General features: G+C 38.7%; 1 protein-coding gene across 1 annotated transcript in view; it reads left to right on the forward strand.

Annotated features, from left to right (window-relative positions):
• The first annotated feature begins 12030 nt into the window (after positions 1-12030).
• The window catches only part of LOC124859666 (VPS10 domain-containing receptor SorCS1-like), an 80711-nt gene continuing 77438 nt past the window's right edge, over positions 12031-15303 (forward strand). The window contains exon 1 of the mRNA XM_047352571.1: positions 12031-12799. Within this exon, the coding sequence (XP_047208527.1) occupies positions 12158-12799 (642 nt within the window). The 5' untranslated portion in view covers positions 12031-12157. The remainder of the gene's footprint in view (positions 12800-15303) is intronic.

Below are 15303 nucleotides of genomic sequence, written 5' to 3' on the forward strand. Positions count from 1 at the left end.
TCAGTGGTGTGGGCCACTGTGCCACGGCTTGGATTTTGCTGGGATCCGCTTTCACCTGTCCACCCTCTATGATGAAACTCAGAAATGTTATTGTGGGTACGTGAAATTTACACTTCTCGACCTTAACAAAAGGACGGTTCTCTAGTTCAGATCTCTGGAAAAGATGAGCATGTCGTCAAGATAAACAAACACAAAAACGTTGATGAAGTCTCTGAGAACACGTCATTAACCAGGGCTAGGAAAACTGCAGGTGCATTGGTTAGGCCGAATGGCATCACTAGGTATTCGAAGTGCCCCAGGGGGGTCTTGAAGACTGTTTTCCACTTATCCCCCTCCTTGATTCGAACTAGATGAAAAGCACTGTGGAGGTCAAGATTGTTGCGTGACGAACAGTCTCAAGGGCGGAAGCTAGGAGAGGAAGTGGATTCTTGTTTTTGTTGTTTTTGATCGTTATTTGATTCAAACCTCTGTAGGTTGAGACAGAAGAGATTTTAACAAGTTTATTGAGAATATGTTTATGGGGAGTGACAGGACTCTATAGTTGGGTGGGTTCTGGGATCGGCTCACTAAAAGAGAAATAACGATTACTATCAGGCTGATGATCTTGAAAATGAATGAAGAAAAGGGAATGCCTACTTGCGGACGAGGCTGTTGATTCCTGACAGTATTCATTTGTAAGAATGGCCTAATCAAAGTCCCTGATCACAGTTCTGACATAATTCTCATTGACAACACTTTTCCTCTGACTGTTAATACTATTAACATTTTGGACTGGGCCAACAAGTCTCAACTTGAATCTGATAGATAATATGTGGAGGAAGCTAAAGACTGGGGCAATGGCAAGGAGGTTTTCCAACCTCAAAGGCTTGGAACTCATCACAAAAGATAAGTCATCAAAATACTAGTGGACACATACAAAAAGCTGGTTAACAATTGTAAGAAGGGTTTAAGTACTATAATGCAAATACAGATTTTCCCATAGATTATTAAGAAAGGTATGAATAATTTTTGACATGTAATTTTCACAATGCCATCGCTTTTGCAAAAATAGCACACATGATTGCATAATACTTTAGTCTTCCCTTGATATTTTCAGTATGGCCAGTTTGACATTCTTGTAGTCTTGCAGTGGTTCGTTGAAATTTGATCTGGGATTTTACCGAGGCACAGAAGATAAATCCTGGAGCACCTGACCCAGAAAATGGGCATGGAAACTCCTAAGCTAAATATATTTTAAATAGAAGGAAAACCGCAAAGTGATAAATGACACTGTGTATGTTCTGTAATGTGCACTTGTTGATATTTTCTATACCCATTTTACTGTTTATTCCATCATGAAGACCGAGAAGAAAAATGTGCATTCACTTCAAATGTCAATATTGAAACACAAATAGACCTAAAATACATACGTATTGATTGAGAGAGAAAACAAGAGCCTGTAAAGCAGAGATTCTAAGACCTTCTAGCTGTGAGGTCTTTGTGAATCTGCTACACTTTCTGACACAACTTTTTCTGGTTACTCATGTTCAACTTTTAGTGTAAAGAAATATGCTGGCATTAATCATTCTGAGATAACCTCTAGATTGAATGGCATAATCTTTTCAATTCTACACAACATCCCTGCCTTGGGACTGCTCACTCTAATAAGCAGACTCCTTCCCCAGAGCCTCTAATCTGGGGAAGGAGTCTGCTGGTGTGGGTCAGCTTTGTTTGGCTGAGGGTATCTGGGCAACTTGAACTTAACATTTCTAATCACTAGGATAAATGCAAATGATGGTGGGAATTAAAACAAACAACAGTGTTTAATCAAAGGAGGGTCACTTTAGCCTTGCATCACAATGTGAAATGTCTGAATGGTAAACTATTCTGTCTACTCTTCCACAATTATAATCAATAACACAATGCACAACATTATCATACATCACCTAACTTGTATGTTTTTGTACTGTGGAAGAAAACCGGAGTATCATGGCAATACCAATAAGCAATAAACTTGCAAACTGCATAGATCCAAAGAGGGAAACGCTGACACCCCCTGGATTTGAACCCAGGACCTTCCTGCAGTGAAACAACAGTACTAAACAATGCTCCACCATGCAGCCCATGATATTACACCTTTGTGATTCTATTAAACTGCCATTGTTGGTGTTGTTGTTTCCCTGCACAAAGAAAATTTATGTTCACTGAAAGCTGAGCCACAAAAACAAAATGAATGAAAACTGATCTTCTAAATGGTAAATGGACTGAACTTATATAGTGCTTTTCCAGTCATACAGACCGCTCAAAGCACTTTACACTAGAGCCACATTCACCCAATTGTACTCACTAACACATCGATATGCAGATTGGTAGGCAACTTGAGGTTAAGTGCCTTGCCCAGGGGCACATCAACATATGACAGGAGGAAGCTGGAATCGAACCCACAACCTTCTGGTTGCAAGACAACTACTCTTCCTACTGAGACACAGTCGTCCTAAATCACCACATATACTGAACCTGAAACTTCACTTATATAGCCAAAATGAATGTTTGTACACTATTATAGGGACTTGAGCACATGCTATGTTTATGTTCTTATAGTAGATAGATATGTGTCCATATAAATTTTTAGCTACAACATTTAACTTCACTGACAGTACAAGCACACTTATCTAACATATTTGTGCAAGTGTGTGATGGGCTAGTGGATGCAGCCTGCAGGCTGTTACAGTAACGGCACTCGTCATGTTAAGTGCACTGCATTTCACTGTATCTCACTATAATTTAATTAAATTCATTATTTGAAAGGGCAGTTCTCTTGCCTAGTGACTCAGAGGTGTGTTCAGCATTAATGAATGTACTTGTCTCAGGTGTCTGTTATCAACTTAAGCTACACACTGTTGCACCCTCTTATAGCTGAGTAGCTGTACATATTACAATTGCACAGATGTTCTGCTCTATTCTCCATCTGATTTTGGGAAAAAAGAGGAATCACTTAAAGGAGAAAGGAGAGATGACTTTACTGCCAGCTGCGGATATCTGTTGTCATCTACGCATACCCAGTATTAACCAGCTTTGAAGGCAGATGTTAAGTTTTCTGTTGAAGCAAAACAGTTTGACAATGCACTGTGCATCACTAACGACCTCAACATCTTTTATCTTTTTTTTGTTTTATCTGTTCGAAAAATCAGAGTAATTAAGGTCGCTATGAAACCGGACATCAGACTTGAAGAGACTAATTTCAGAGATGGCCTTTACAGTGCTCTTTTCTACTTCTGCTTGATTCCATTTAATTAAAACACAGAGAAGCCTACCAACTCAGATAGCTGTCACCTTGCTCCTTTGTGTGCTTTTTCACACTACATGCTCACAAGTTCCTATCACAGGAGAAGGAGCTTGGGGAGCATAGCACAGTTTGTATTCAGTCAGTGTGACAGGCGGCGAAGCAGCAGCCTTGTCTGTCGAAAGACAATGATTCCACTCTTCCACCATGTTGTGCACACAAATGTGCTGTACACGACATCAATCCTGCAATCTGTCAGCTTTTACAGTAAAATTTGATGACTCCTAGCAAGTCACACGCATCCTTCATGAAATTTAATGGAGGAGCCCCATTTTACAATGCACTGCATAGGATTATGTAAGGTCCCCTTTTGTTTGGCTTTTTTTTTGTTCAAATTTGAAATGCACCTTGCCTCACACAAGTATTCTTGCCCCTTTAAGCTTTTTAACATTTTGTCATATTACAACCATGCACATTATTGTTATTTTTGTATTTTATTTGACAGACTGATTCAAAGTAGTTCAGAAATGTGAATAGGAAGAGAAAAATAGATCAAAGGGTTGGCGTGTATATGTAATCAGCTTCCTTAAGTCAGTACTTTGAAAAACCAATGTTTTTTGGAATTACAGCTGCAATACTTCCTAGGTGCATCTCTATCATCTTTGGACATCTAGAAATTAACTACTGTAACTAGGATGACTTCAGAAGGCAGTTGGTTGATTTTATTGAGGGATTTTAGATTAAAGGGGGTTGAAAATAAATGCAAGCCACACACCAGACAGTCTGTGGCATATTTCATATACCTACTTGTTTATATTAATGTAAACACACATGTACAGAACATTTAAATAACTGTACGCCAACTGTGTTTTCAAATGGTTTATTTTGTTTGTTTGGAATGTGTGAGTATGTGTGTCTGGGCTTCTCTTCCACTGGGTTAAAGGGCTTCATTTTGTCATTCCCTCTGTAAAAAGGTGATTAAACAAAAATTATTAATTTATTATTAATTTCAACAAATGATTGTTTCAACTGGAATAACATAAAAGCAAACGGGTTTAAGGGACAAAAATGTGAAAAATCAATGTTTATTGTAAATATTTACCATTTTCCATCACAGTTGTGCGCAGACAAAACATTCCCCTTGGGATTTGAGCACAGTTTATTTGTTCTGGGACAGTACAATAACAGGAAATGGATTAAGTGGAGTGTTTTAGAAAGATGGTTCTTTATATGTTTATTCTGGAATCATTAATGGGGTGAAATTAAAATATTTTCAGTTTGTATTAGTTTGTAAATATTGTATTGTTTCATTTTCTCCTCATTTAATGCAAACGTATTATTTTCCATTTTCGTTTATAGCAGCTGTGTCATCCCAAGTAATGGTGTTTTCCTAATCAGGATCATTTGTGTTTAAGCAGTCTGTCATCCATTGATCATGTTGTTGGTGGTTTTCTTTGGTTTTGGCGTAGAACTGTTGGCCTGAAAATGGAAGAAGAAGCTTCCACTGATGTCTTTTTGGGCTTGTGTTTATTGCTACTGTTTGGCTCCTGCCTCCATGGCTGCTCAACCAGTATGAGAAGCGTGTAAAAGGCTGTAATGACACAAAATGTGAAAAGGCTCAAGGGGTAATGAAAACACTCAGAGCAATACAATCACCAAAAAATTACTTTTGAATTTACTAAGGCATCTTTTTCTATTACACTGTTCATAGCTATGGGGATGGATACTTCCAGATTAACCACTCACATATTCAAGGATTCAAGGACTTTTGTCATACCAGCTCACTTTTACATGTTAAGGTATGAAATTCGGACTCAGATCCTGGTTAAGAAGACTAACATTTAAAGAAAAGTAAGTATAACATACAAAGCTAAATCTAACAATAAATAGCAATCAGTAAAAATATGTGCAGCGAAGGGCAAATATATACAGTTAAATAGTGAAGCTGAGATTATTTTGCAAAGTACTAAACGCACAAGTAAAGCACGAGGTAGTCCTTTATATTGCACCTAAGTGAGTGAAATATTGCACTTTTGGTTTGTGAATTGTTCAGTGCAGGTCGGTGTGTAGTGAGAGAGTATACAGAGAGTGGCTCGAGTTAAGCAGTCTGACAGCTTCAGGGAAGAAGCTGTTTCTGAGACTAGTGGTCTTGTTCTGAATGCTCCTCAGCTGCCTGCCTGAGAGGAGGAGCTGAAACAGTCATTGTGTGAGATGGGTGGAGTCCTTCATGATACGGAGGGCCCTCCCCCTGCATCGTGATGTGTAGAGGTCCAAGGTGGTGGGAAGACTGGTTCCCACAGTCCTCTGTGCAACCTTTACCACCCTCTACAGAGCCTTCCTCTCAGCAGCAGTGCAGCCACCGTGCCATACGGTGATGCAGGTGCAGAGGACGGTCTCCACTGCACAGTGATAGAAGCTCCTCAGGACTGAGTGAGCTCCCAAGTCCAGCATTCCTCAGTTTTCTGTGGAAGTACTGATGCCGGTGAGCCTTCCTGACCAGACAGAAAGTGTTCGCACTCCAGGGGAGATCATTTGATGTGTGCACACCCAGGTACCTGAAGCTGGGGACCACTTCCACAGCTGCGCCTTCGATGTGCAGGGGAGGGAGAGGGTGCTTGTCCTTTCCACTACCACCTCCTTAGTATTCTTCACATTGATGCAGAGGTTGTTTTCTCTGCATCATTGTGTTCCACCTCCCCTCTGTCTTTGGACTCATTATTATTCGTGATTTGTCCCACTACTGCTGTGTCATCTGCGAACTTCACTATATGACAGTTGGGATGTCTCGCTGAGCATTCAAACATCAGCAGAGTGAACAGGAGGGGCTTCAACACATAGCCCTGGGGCGAGCCAGTGCTGAGGGTGATTGAGGAGGAAAAAGTATTGTGGATCCTGACAGTCTGAGGTCTGTTGGTCAGGAGGACCCAGTTCCCCAGTGTGGGATTCAGGAGAGCTTTTGCAATAGGGTCTGTGGGATGATGGTATTAAAGGCTGAGGAGAAATCCAGGAAGAGTAGATGGGTGAAGGCCATTTGAATGTAAGCATAAACTCTGAATTAGAGTTGATGTTTTGGCCAAAATAATTTATGATTCATGAATACAAGCTTGACTTCAGGTAAAAAGTGTGCGGCAGAACACTTTTTAACTTTAGACCAGAGTTGGAGTTGGGACAAGGCGTTAGTCTCACTCCAATCGTTACTCTGTTTTCATCTTCATGCAGGCTGTTCTGAGGGTCTCTCACTTTGCTCTAGAATAGCTGCTGCTGAAGAATAATCCATGAAAGAAGAAGGCCTGAACATCATATCAATTTGAACTGGAGCCATCTGAAGAGGCTCATTATTAAAATGTTCAAAAGGATATTGCTGGATCATCAAATTCAGCTTTTGTGAAGAGTTAGTCCAAAACATGTCCCATGATGTGAATGGCAGATATTGTTTTAGTAGAGTGTTTTGAAATATCTCAGTATTTTCATGTCTTCTGGTGCTAAATGTTAAAGAGATCAAAAATAATACAGCTGAAAAAAAATGTCTCGATACTAATGTTTCGTTCATCTAAAGTTCAGTCAGACATTGGATTGCTAAAATGTCTCTTGAAAGCAGTGATAACTTTTCCACAGGACTCGTATTTTCCTTTTAGGCTGTCAGATGATGCAACAGTGCATGGTGCTCAGTACAGACCCTTTCCTGTGCAAAGTTTTTTTTTAAGAATTAAAGATTTTTCTTTTAAGTCCAATACTTGGCTTTGGAAAAACAAATGTAAATGGCTTAAACAGATACATTGATGGTAAATAAAGCCATGGGAAAAACTAAATAAATCCTTACTGCTTACACAGGATTTAAGAGGAAGAGTAGCAGCCAGGTGCTGTTTATCAATTGTACTCAAGTAACTGATCATTATCAAGTGTGGCCATCTCTATAAAGCCAGGATGGTTTACCAGGATAGATTGTACAATTATTTAAAAAAAATTTAAAAATTGTTTTATTAAGGCTGGTTAGTCAGATTGAAAGTACTTTTTGAAATGAACAACCTTTAAGCAGTTAATAAACATACTTTTTTAGTAACTCCACATCGCAGTATTAAAAATGCTTTTCTGTTCGTCTGATGTGATATTCTAATCTTCAAAGAAATTAAATGATGTGTTTTAGCTGTAAGTGGAAAATTATTATTAACAGTAACAAACACTTGAAAACATCAGCCTATGTGTAAATAATATATATATAATGTGTTTTACATAACAAATTGAGTTACTTAAATAAATTAACTTTTCAATATTACTCAGATTAATTGAATATGACTGTTCTTGTGTATTAATACATTGCCAAAACAAAAAGACATCAACAATCTACTTAGAAGCAATTGGTGCTAAACATTAATCAGGCTATTAATTAGGAAAATATAATTAGAAATGTTAAAAACAAAGGGTACATGTTTAAGACTGATGTTGGGACCCCAGCCATGTGTTACAACATTAGAGGCCAGTAAGAACGTTTCTGGAACTTTCAAAATAAATCGCATTAACCTACTTCCAGCACAGCCAGGAACAGGAACAAGAGGGGTAACAGCAGACTTCCTGTGACATCACTGTTTGAATAAAAACCCTGCGTCCCAACAAACAGTCCTCCTCCACGCTGGTCCCCAGCGAAACTGGAAGGAGAGACAGTGCGCTAATGTGCTGGCAAACAGACATAACTCTTCAACTTGGATCCAGAGTGACTACGATCACATGCAACAAAGTTAAGTAATGATTTGCTGTTCGAGTATCTGGCATTCATTCATATAAAGGGTGTAAAGAGACAAGCTTGACTTGACTTTTCTTATGAGGACTCCAGAAGCAGCCCTAATCAAAGCGGATTTCCCCACGGCTTGGATAAGGAGGCCGGGACCGCATCGAACCCTTCCTGGGTACCCCGCCGCATTGCGGCCACTCAAAGAGCCAAACGTGCCTTTGTTACGGTTTGGCTGGCCAGCTAAAGCCCTTTCCCACAGCTACAGAAGTTAGCTGCAACTTAACCCTTTTTTCTACCCATACGTGGATGTATTTTCCTCAACGCCCAGCACAACTTCCCTTTAGCAAGCTTCACGTAAGAGGTTTTGTTTGGGCAGAGAAGATTAGTTTAGAGGTAAATAATCTAAAAAATGTTTGTTTAATGACGTTTGTTTTTGTTTGTGTTGAGAAAATCAGACTAGTACTCAGCAAAGGATGTGTTCTGTGTTGTGATTTTTTTGAAAGTTAAGACAAACATTATTAAATGGGTGGGTTTTTAAACACAGACCGGCCATAAAGCGCCGTCTACGCTTATGCATTTCAACCGTTTTATTAGTGGTATTTCAAATGTAAATGTTTGATTCTGGTAACCAGCTATAAACTTATTTTGTAACTCCAACCGCTAACGGCTAAGGACATGTGCCGTTTGAGTCAGCTAAGGATAATCTACCCAATAAGATTGTTAGTTTCCAATCTAGAAAGTAATATTTCCTTAAATATTTTTTTACCATAGTGATAACTAATTAAACACCATTAAGACCCATTTATCCAAAGGTTTGGGTTTTCTTCAAAATATTTACTTCAATATTTTAATATTTACTTAATATTTTTTAAATATTATTTTAGTAAATAAAGGCAGTTAATTAAACACCATTAAGACCCATTTATCTAAAAGATTTGGTTCTTATTCAAAATAATATTCCCTTAAATATTATTTCAATAAATAAAGGCAGCTAATTAAACAACGTTGAGAATTGGTCATCCAGAAGGTTGGTTTTATTCAGCAAATCATTATTTAAAATGTTGTTTTATTAGAATAATGTTTTATCTGATCTTGCATTGTCAATGGTTGTCTAAAGGTGCTGATTATTGCCTAAGTTAGTTAAGACTAACTTAACTTCATTTCCAGATTCTTCAAGATAATCCTTGGTTCTCAATATTAAATAAAATTGCGTGGTTATGTTGCATAAGTCTTTTGGTCACGGTTTTCAGCCATCTTTGATTCACTTGTTTATATTGTACATAGCCCATTAGTCTTCCTTATACTTTCATGCTGCTTGGTAGCTTAGGTTGTTTTAGCAAAGTAAAGAGTTTGTTGATTGAAATATGTTTGACTTTGAGTTGACTTTTGAGTTTTGTTAATAAATACTTCTATTTAAAAAATTGTGTGAATTCATTATGTGTATGTACAGAGTTTTGCTGTTCAATAATGTCAGAGCTTGGCTCATCCCTTTCAATTTTGTCCTAATACCACCGCCTTATTGGGCTGGTATTCACAGGACAACCCTTAACAGACCAAATTATTATTTAATAAAATATTAAGTATTGATATTTAATATTAAATAATATATTCATAATCGTAATCACAACAATGATGACAATCTTTCCAGGTCATGATGTCCTAGTAAATTCACCCCAAGGTCACTGAAACTCTGAGAGAAACTGCAAAAACTGCCAAGAGTTATGTATCAGACTTTATTGGCCTCAATTGGCATGGTAATTGTTAAATCATGTTAATTATGTTAAGGGTGGCCAGGAGAAAGTTTCTTCTCTAAAATATTATGGCAAGACTTCTAAAACACTGTCCTCTGGACACCATAATGCACAGCATCATGTTTGGTGAAAACACACAAACCCCTCATAACAACAGTCAAGCATGGTGGTGGAAGGGTAGGATGTCTTAACTTTTGCCTCAGTTAGAATGCACATTTTGGTTGATATACAGTATTTTGTTTAATGATTAAAACACTGTTAATTTTTGTTGTCTACCTGTAATTAAATACCTTTTTTTTCAGAGACAATTTAAAACATGTAATGGATTGTCCTACTATTTTTACATGACTGGACTGCTAAAACGTTTTTTTAGATTGAAGTGTTCTTGTTAATAAAATGACCCCTGTATTACAACTCTCTCATTACCATGCTCCAAAATGTTCCTTTATCAGTGGAAGCGCAACATATTCTACACATTTTCATATTAATGACATTTTACATAAAACATTAATTTTGTCCTTCCAACCACAGTTAGCTACCAGTGCACATGGAGGAAAGCCTCAAAAGCCAAAGCTGTTTTAGTATTGTTGTCACATACTTGAGTTACTTTTAAAACTGCTTACATTTGAAACATTTTAGTTTTAAAATATATTTCAGCTTGTTAAACAGAAGAACAACTGTTTTTAGAGTTTGAGATGCCATACCACCCAGATTTATGCTTGAAATTAACTTTACGTCTAAATTTGTTTTGCCAGTTTCTATAGGAGCCATTGTTCCTGACAGTTGAAAATATGTTATGTGTCCTATCTTCACTGTGACAATGTGGTGAGGTTAATCAGGAGTGATACTGATACAGCCACAAGTGAACTGCCTAATTATGTTTTAAGTGGCAGGACGAGCTCAGCGTTTTCCTCACTTCCTTCATCTTCCCCAAAATCTTGTGTTTTTTCTATTTCCATTTCCATATGAATCTATGCCAAATCTAAGAAGCAAATCAAGTAAAAATCTATTATGTGCTGTGTGACTCAGTCCCTAACAAAACCTAAGTCAGTGGAAAACTTATTGCAGAAGTTATGTCTCACACCTGCATAGTCATTAATTTTGCTGAGGCGGTGATGTGCATTGTGATAGCCAGTTTGTGTGTTTAGGTTTGCATCACGGTCAAGAATACAGCTTTTTAGCCAACGTTCTCCATGATTGAAATTCTCAGTTAGCCATCAATCTGCATTATAGACTGGTTTCCCCTTGTCTGGTGGGGGCTAACTGAAACAGATTGAGACAGCTCTAGCTTGCTGCATCACTAATGGCTGGCAATGAAAGACGTCTCTGTGTGGTTGACCCGTATGTGGAACAGGATCACGTCGCAGCTCAGAGCGATGAAGAGAGCACAGCTCAATACAGGGAGTCTCTTCGGCATCAGTCACCAGTCAACAGCATCCTCATCTTATTGACTAAATGTTGCCCAGAAATAGAATCTAATCACAGGGTTTGGACAGGCTCTAGTTCTCCTAATGGTTTACCATTAACTGTCTGGAACAGAGCCCAAAGTGTAAAGGGAAATATAACAATACATTCTGAGGGTCTGTATTGCATGGCAATAATGGGCCCTCAATTATTGCCACAGCACTGGCATATTTGCAGAGATCAGAAGAGCTTGGCAGCAAAAAATGATTACTTGCTCACCCCTGCTTTGAATCCTCCTCATTATTTTCTATCGTACAAGTCTCCATTAACCTGTAAAGGCCACGAGCAGCTGAAGCAAAAATCTTCGGTACCAGGTATTTTTTTCATTCAGCTGTTGTTGAATGGATGATACAAGGGAACAGTGTGTAAGTGAAACAATTCCCCAAGCATTTTTGCAAGCAGGGCCAAAACAGTCATTACTTGTATGGCATAATTGACAGTGAACACTGGCAATCTTGTTAATTGATTACCCAGACCTTTGGTAATGGAAAATGCAAAGTCTCATTGTATCTGCTGCCTCAGTCCCCCTTACCTTCCTGCATTGGGGGGGGGGACAGATGTAGACCCACTAATGATTCCAGACTTTTTCTCCTCATCATCTAAGGACCTCTATCAAATAGCCTACATAATGAAATAATACGTAGCATTCTGCACATCAGGAACAGTTTAGACCCATGGGAGATTTATAGCTTAATTAAGATAACAAGTTTATTTCTTAAAGCGGGCTAAGATGAGGATGCGGGAGTGTGCCCCCGCTCCTCTCATGCAGGATTCAGCCTCCAGCTCCTCCTCTGATGCATCGTTTGCATCAGTACTTGGGAACACTTGTCCGCGCGTTGCTGCACCTCCCTACAGTGCGTTCGCAGACTCCTCTTTACCAGGTGAATCGCGCCTGTTTAAAAAAATATATATATATTTTTTTTAGTTAAAAAGCTCTAAAATCGGAATGAATGTATGATGGAGACGCGTCTCGGTTGCTGCTTTTTTATCGTTTTTCTCTCCGAGAGGATTTGTCTGTTCTCATTAACTTCCATCCTGGGCGGAACAAAGGCGGAGGTAAGGTGCATTCCCCGGTGCCAGCTGCCACTTGTCGCGGCGGTACCCCAGGAGGGAACGGCCCTGGATCAGGCAGATTTTGACGCAGCTCCCGGTAAAGAATTTGACGGTTTTGGTGAGGAGTCGTTCAGCGCCAGCGGAGAGGAAAAGCACCTCGCTGCGGTATTAACCGTTAGTAAAGAAAGTTCATTCAAAGTACAGCCACAGCTGGGGGAGAATAAGACAAGTGGTCCGCAGAGAGACGGAGACCATCAAAAACTTTCCCACCCTCCTCTGAGTGCTTCAAGCGCCTCTGGCCCCTTTCCTAATAACGCAAGTGAAGAGAGTGATAACAGATTTAACTTGACTGGGGGCAGAGATGCGTTCTCTTGGAGAGTGCGAAGGGGCGCAGAGACCTGGTCCGGATTCCGAAGCGAGGATGTGGAGGATGCATCGGTTTCGGACCAGGAGGAGTTTCAGCTCACAAGTTCAACATTTGCACTCACTGGGGACACAGCTCACAACCAGGCGATGGTGCACTGGTCCGGACAAAACAGCAGCGTAAGTATAGCCTACTTTGTGGCGCTTCACGTTTTACGCACGGCTGTCTTTTGACGCAGTGTGGTCAGCGCTCACTCATCTGTGGGGTGTAGCATGCCTATATTTGAAGCTTTTATTCTGGGCGGTAGTGACAGGAACGAGGTTATCATTCATGTGTGACTGTGCCCACCTTCCCTCTCCTGTGCCATGCACAGAGACACACATAAACACAACTCATTAATGCTGTTGCTTAATTATTTTTATCTTTGATAAGCAAAACTAGTGCAGTATTTAGAGAAATATATTATAAAGGTTATCCAAATTTTCGTTTTTCATAGATTTAACATAAATATTTACAAAAGAAGATGAGGGTTTCTTCTTTCGAGTATGTTTCTGTCTGGTCCATGTTTTCCCTTTATTTATGCTTATACATACATACATACATACATATATATATATATATTTATATATATATATATATATATGTATATATAAATATATAAACATAATGTGTGTGTGTGTGTTTGTGTTTGTGTTTGTAAACGGAAAGGAAAAACATTGATTGGAATCAAATTGGTATTTTTAAATGCAAGTAGTTTAGATAAAGGTGTGTAGGGGTGGTTCTTGCTTGAATGGTACCCTGTGCAAGCCCCTTCTTCTGCTCCCCATACACCCCACCCTAGTTTCTGACACATAAATATCCACACATATTCTGCAGAACAAAAACCTGCTACTATTTAATATTAGAAGAATATTAGAACCTGCTGTTTTTATAAGTTAAAAAAATTATATTTATTGAAATATTGATCTGTTAAAGAAGTTAGCATACCAGTCTAAGTCTTTTTTTAAATTAGAGATGACAAAATGCAATTTGGATTAATTCAAAGAAGAAGAAAAAAGGAAATAGTCGTTTGGTCCTTAATCGAAAGCTGAAAATCACATTCCTATTAGCCACCCTCCAAGTTTTTTTTATTACTGTGTCTATCTACACTGTGCAAAACAAAGCTGGGCTGGGTACCAACTCTCTATTTACTGCAATGAATTTCTGCAAGGAAGGAATAGAACACTTGTTAGGATGCACTTTTCCTCAAAAACTTTTTTCCTTCTCTTTTTTTATTGAACACAAAAATCCCAACAATGTAAAAGGTACAGAGACACAAATGAATAAATACAAACATAATTCTCTCAGATTTCAAGCAGTAATGATGCACAGAATCTTCTGATCTTTTATTAGGATGATGTACAACACAGTAACGTCTAAGTCGCTGTAGTCTTATATTGCTGTACTTCAATTTTTTTCCCCAAGTTTTTTTTTTAATCTCACCCACCAGGTTGTGTCATCCTGTGCAATGTTCCATTTCGCCCATGGTCACATGAGCTAAACATTTCAAGTAAAACTATAAGTTGGATACACATACAAATATATTGTTCCACATGCTTATAGAGGTTGCCTACGTTTGGTACCCACTATGCTGCAGTTTTCGCTCGATTACGTCTGTGGTCTTAAAACTCAACCAACCCTCAGAGAAGATGTGTCAATGTGGAAGCACTCAAAACAGCAGGGAAAATTCCATGCAACACAGTGTGTCTCCATTTAGAGCCTCACGTACAAGCAAGGAATGTCACAATCTATTTGTCTATGTCATGTTTAGCTAAAGCCACAGCGTACCACTTGCATATTTTTTAGTCAAAAGTGCAATCTGAATTATTTGCAAACAACAGACCAGAGTTGGCTGTGAGACCAGTAAATGTCACGTTGTCTAGTCTGCTTGGGATTAAAGAATGACCTCAGTTGAATGGTTTGTTATTTGAAATGAGTTGATACTCAGTGAAACGTTGTTATTTAATTTATGTGAAGTAAATTACAATCCAGAACTACTGTCAGGAAACAAATGTTAAGATTAATATCTTAGATTTAAAAAAAGATAAAAGTCCTTTATTTTGAGGCAGTGCAAAAGGAGTAGAGTGGATTTGCATAAACTGGCAGCGCAGACCTGCACAAACGTATATCATCCGCATAGCTGTTTTTTCTCAGATAGATGTCCTCATTTTCTGTATCTGAAAGCATTCAGAAAGTGACATGCCTGTAGTCTATATTTTATCCACCAGCACTTAGAATTGGATCTTAATAATGGAATATTATCAAAGAATTTACTTATTTTAGTTATTCAATCTATATGTCTGTCTATCTCTCCCTCTCTCTCTCTCTTTCTCTCGCTCCTTCAGAGAGAGCTCACCTTTTATCCAGGATATCCTTTTTTTCAGTTGTGATCCATGTAATGTGACCCCAGTGAATCAAAAGCTATGATTTTCCTTTCCTGCTAGCACTCTTGAACAATATGTCAAGATAGTTGATAGTCCTTTGCTTGAGGCAGAGACTGATTCCAGACCTGGAGGGAGCTGTCCAACTCTTTTCATTTGAGAACCATGGTCTCAGACTAAGATGAGCTGACTAATTCTGAGGAATATTGATAGGTATTATTTAATCAACTCAGAGGTAAGGAAAGACACCGAGTCAGTTTTAC

Source organism: Girardinichthys multiradiatus, chromosome 22 (assembly GCF_021462225.1).
Source record: "Girardinichthys multiradiatus isolate DD_20200921_A chromosome 22, DD_fGirMul_XY1, whole genome shotgun sequence".
Lineage (NCBI taxonomy): Eukaryota > Metazoa > Chordata > Actinopteri > Cyprinodontiformes > Goodeidae > Girardinichthys > Girardinichthys multiradiatus.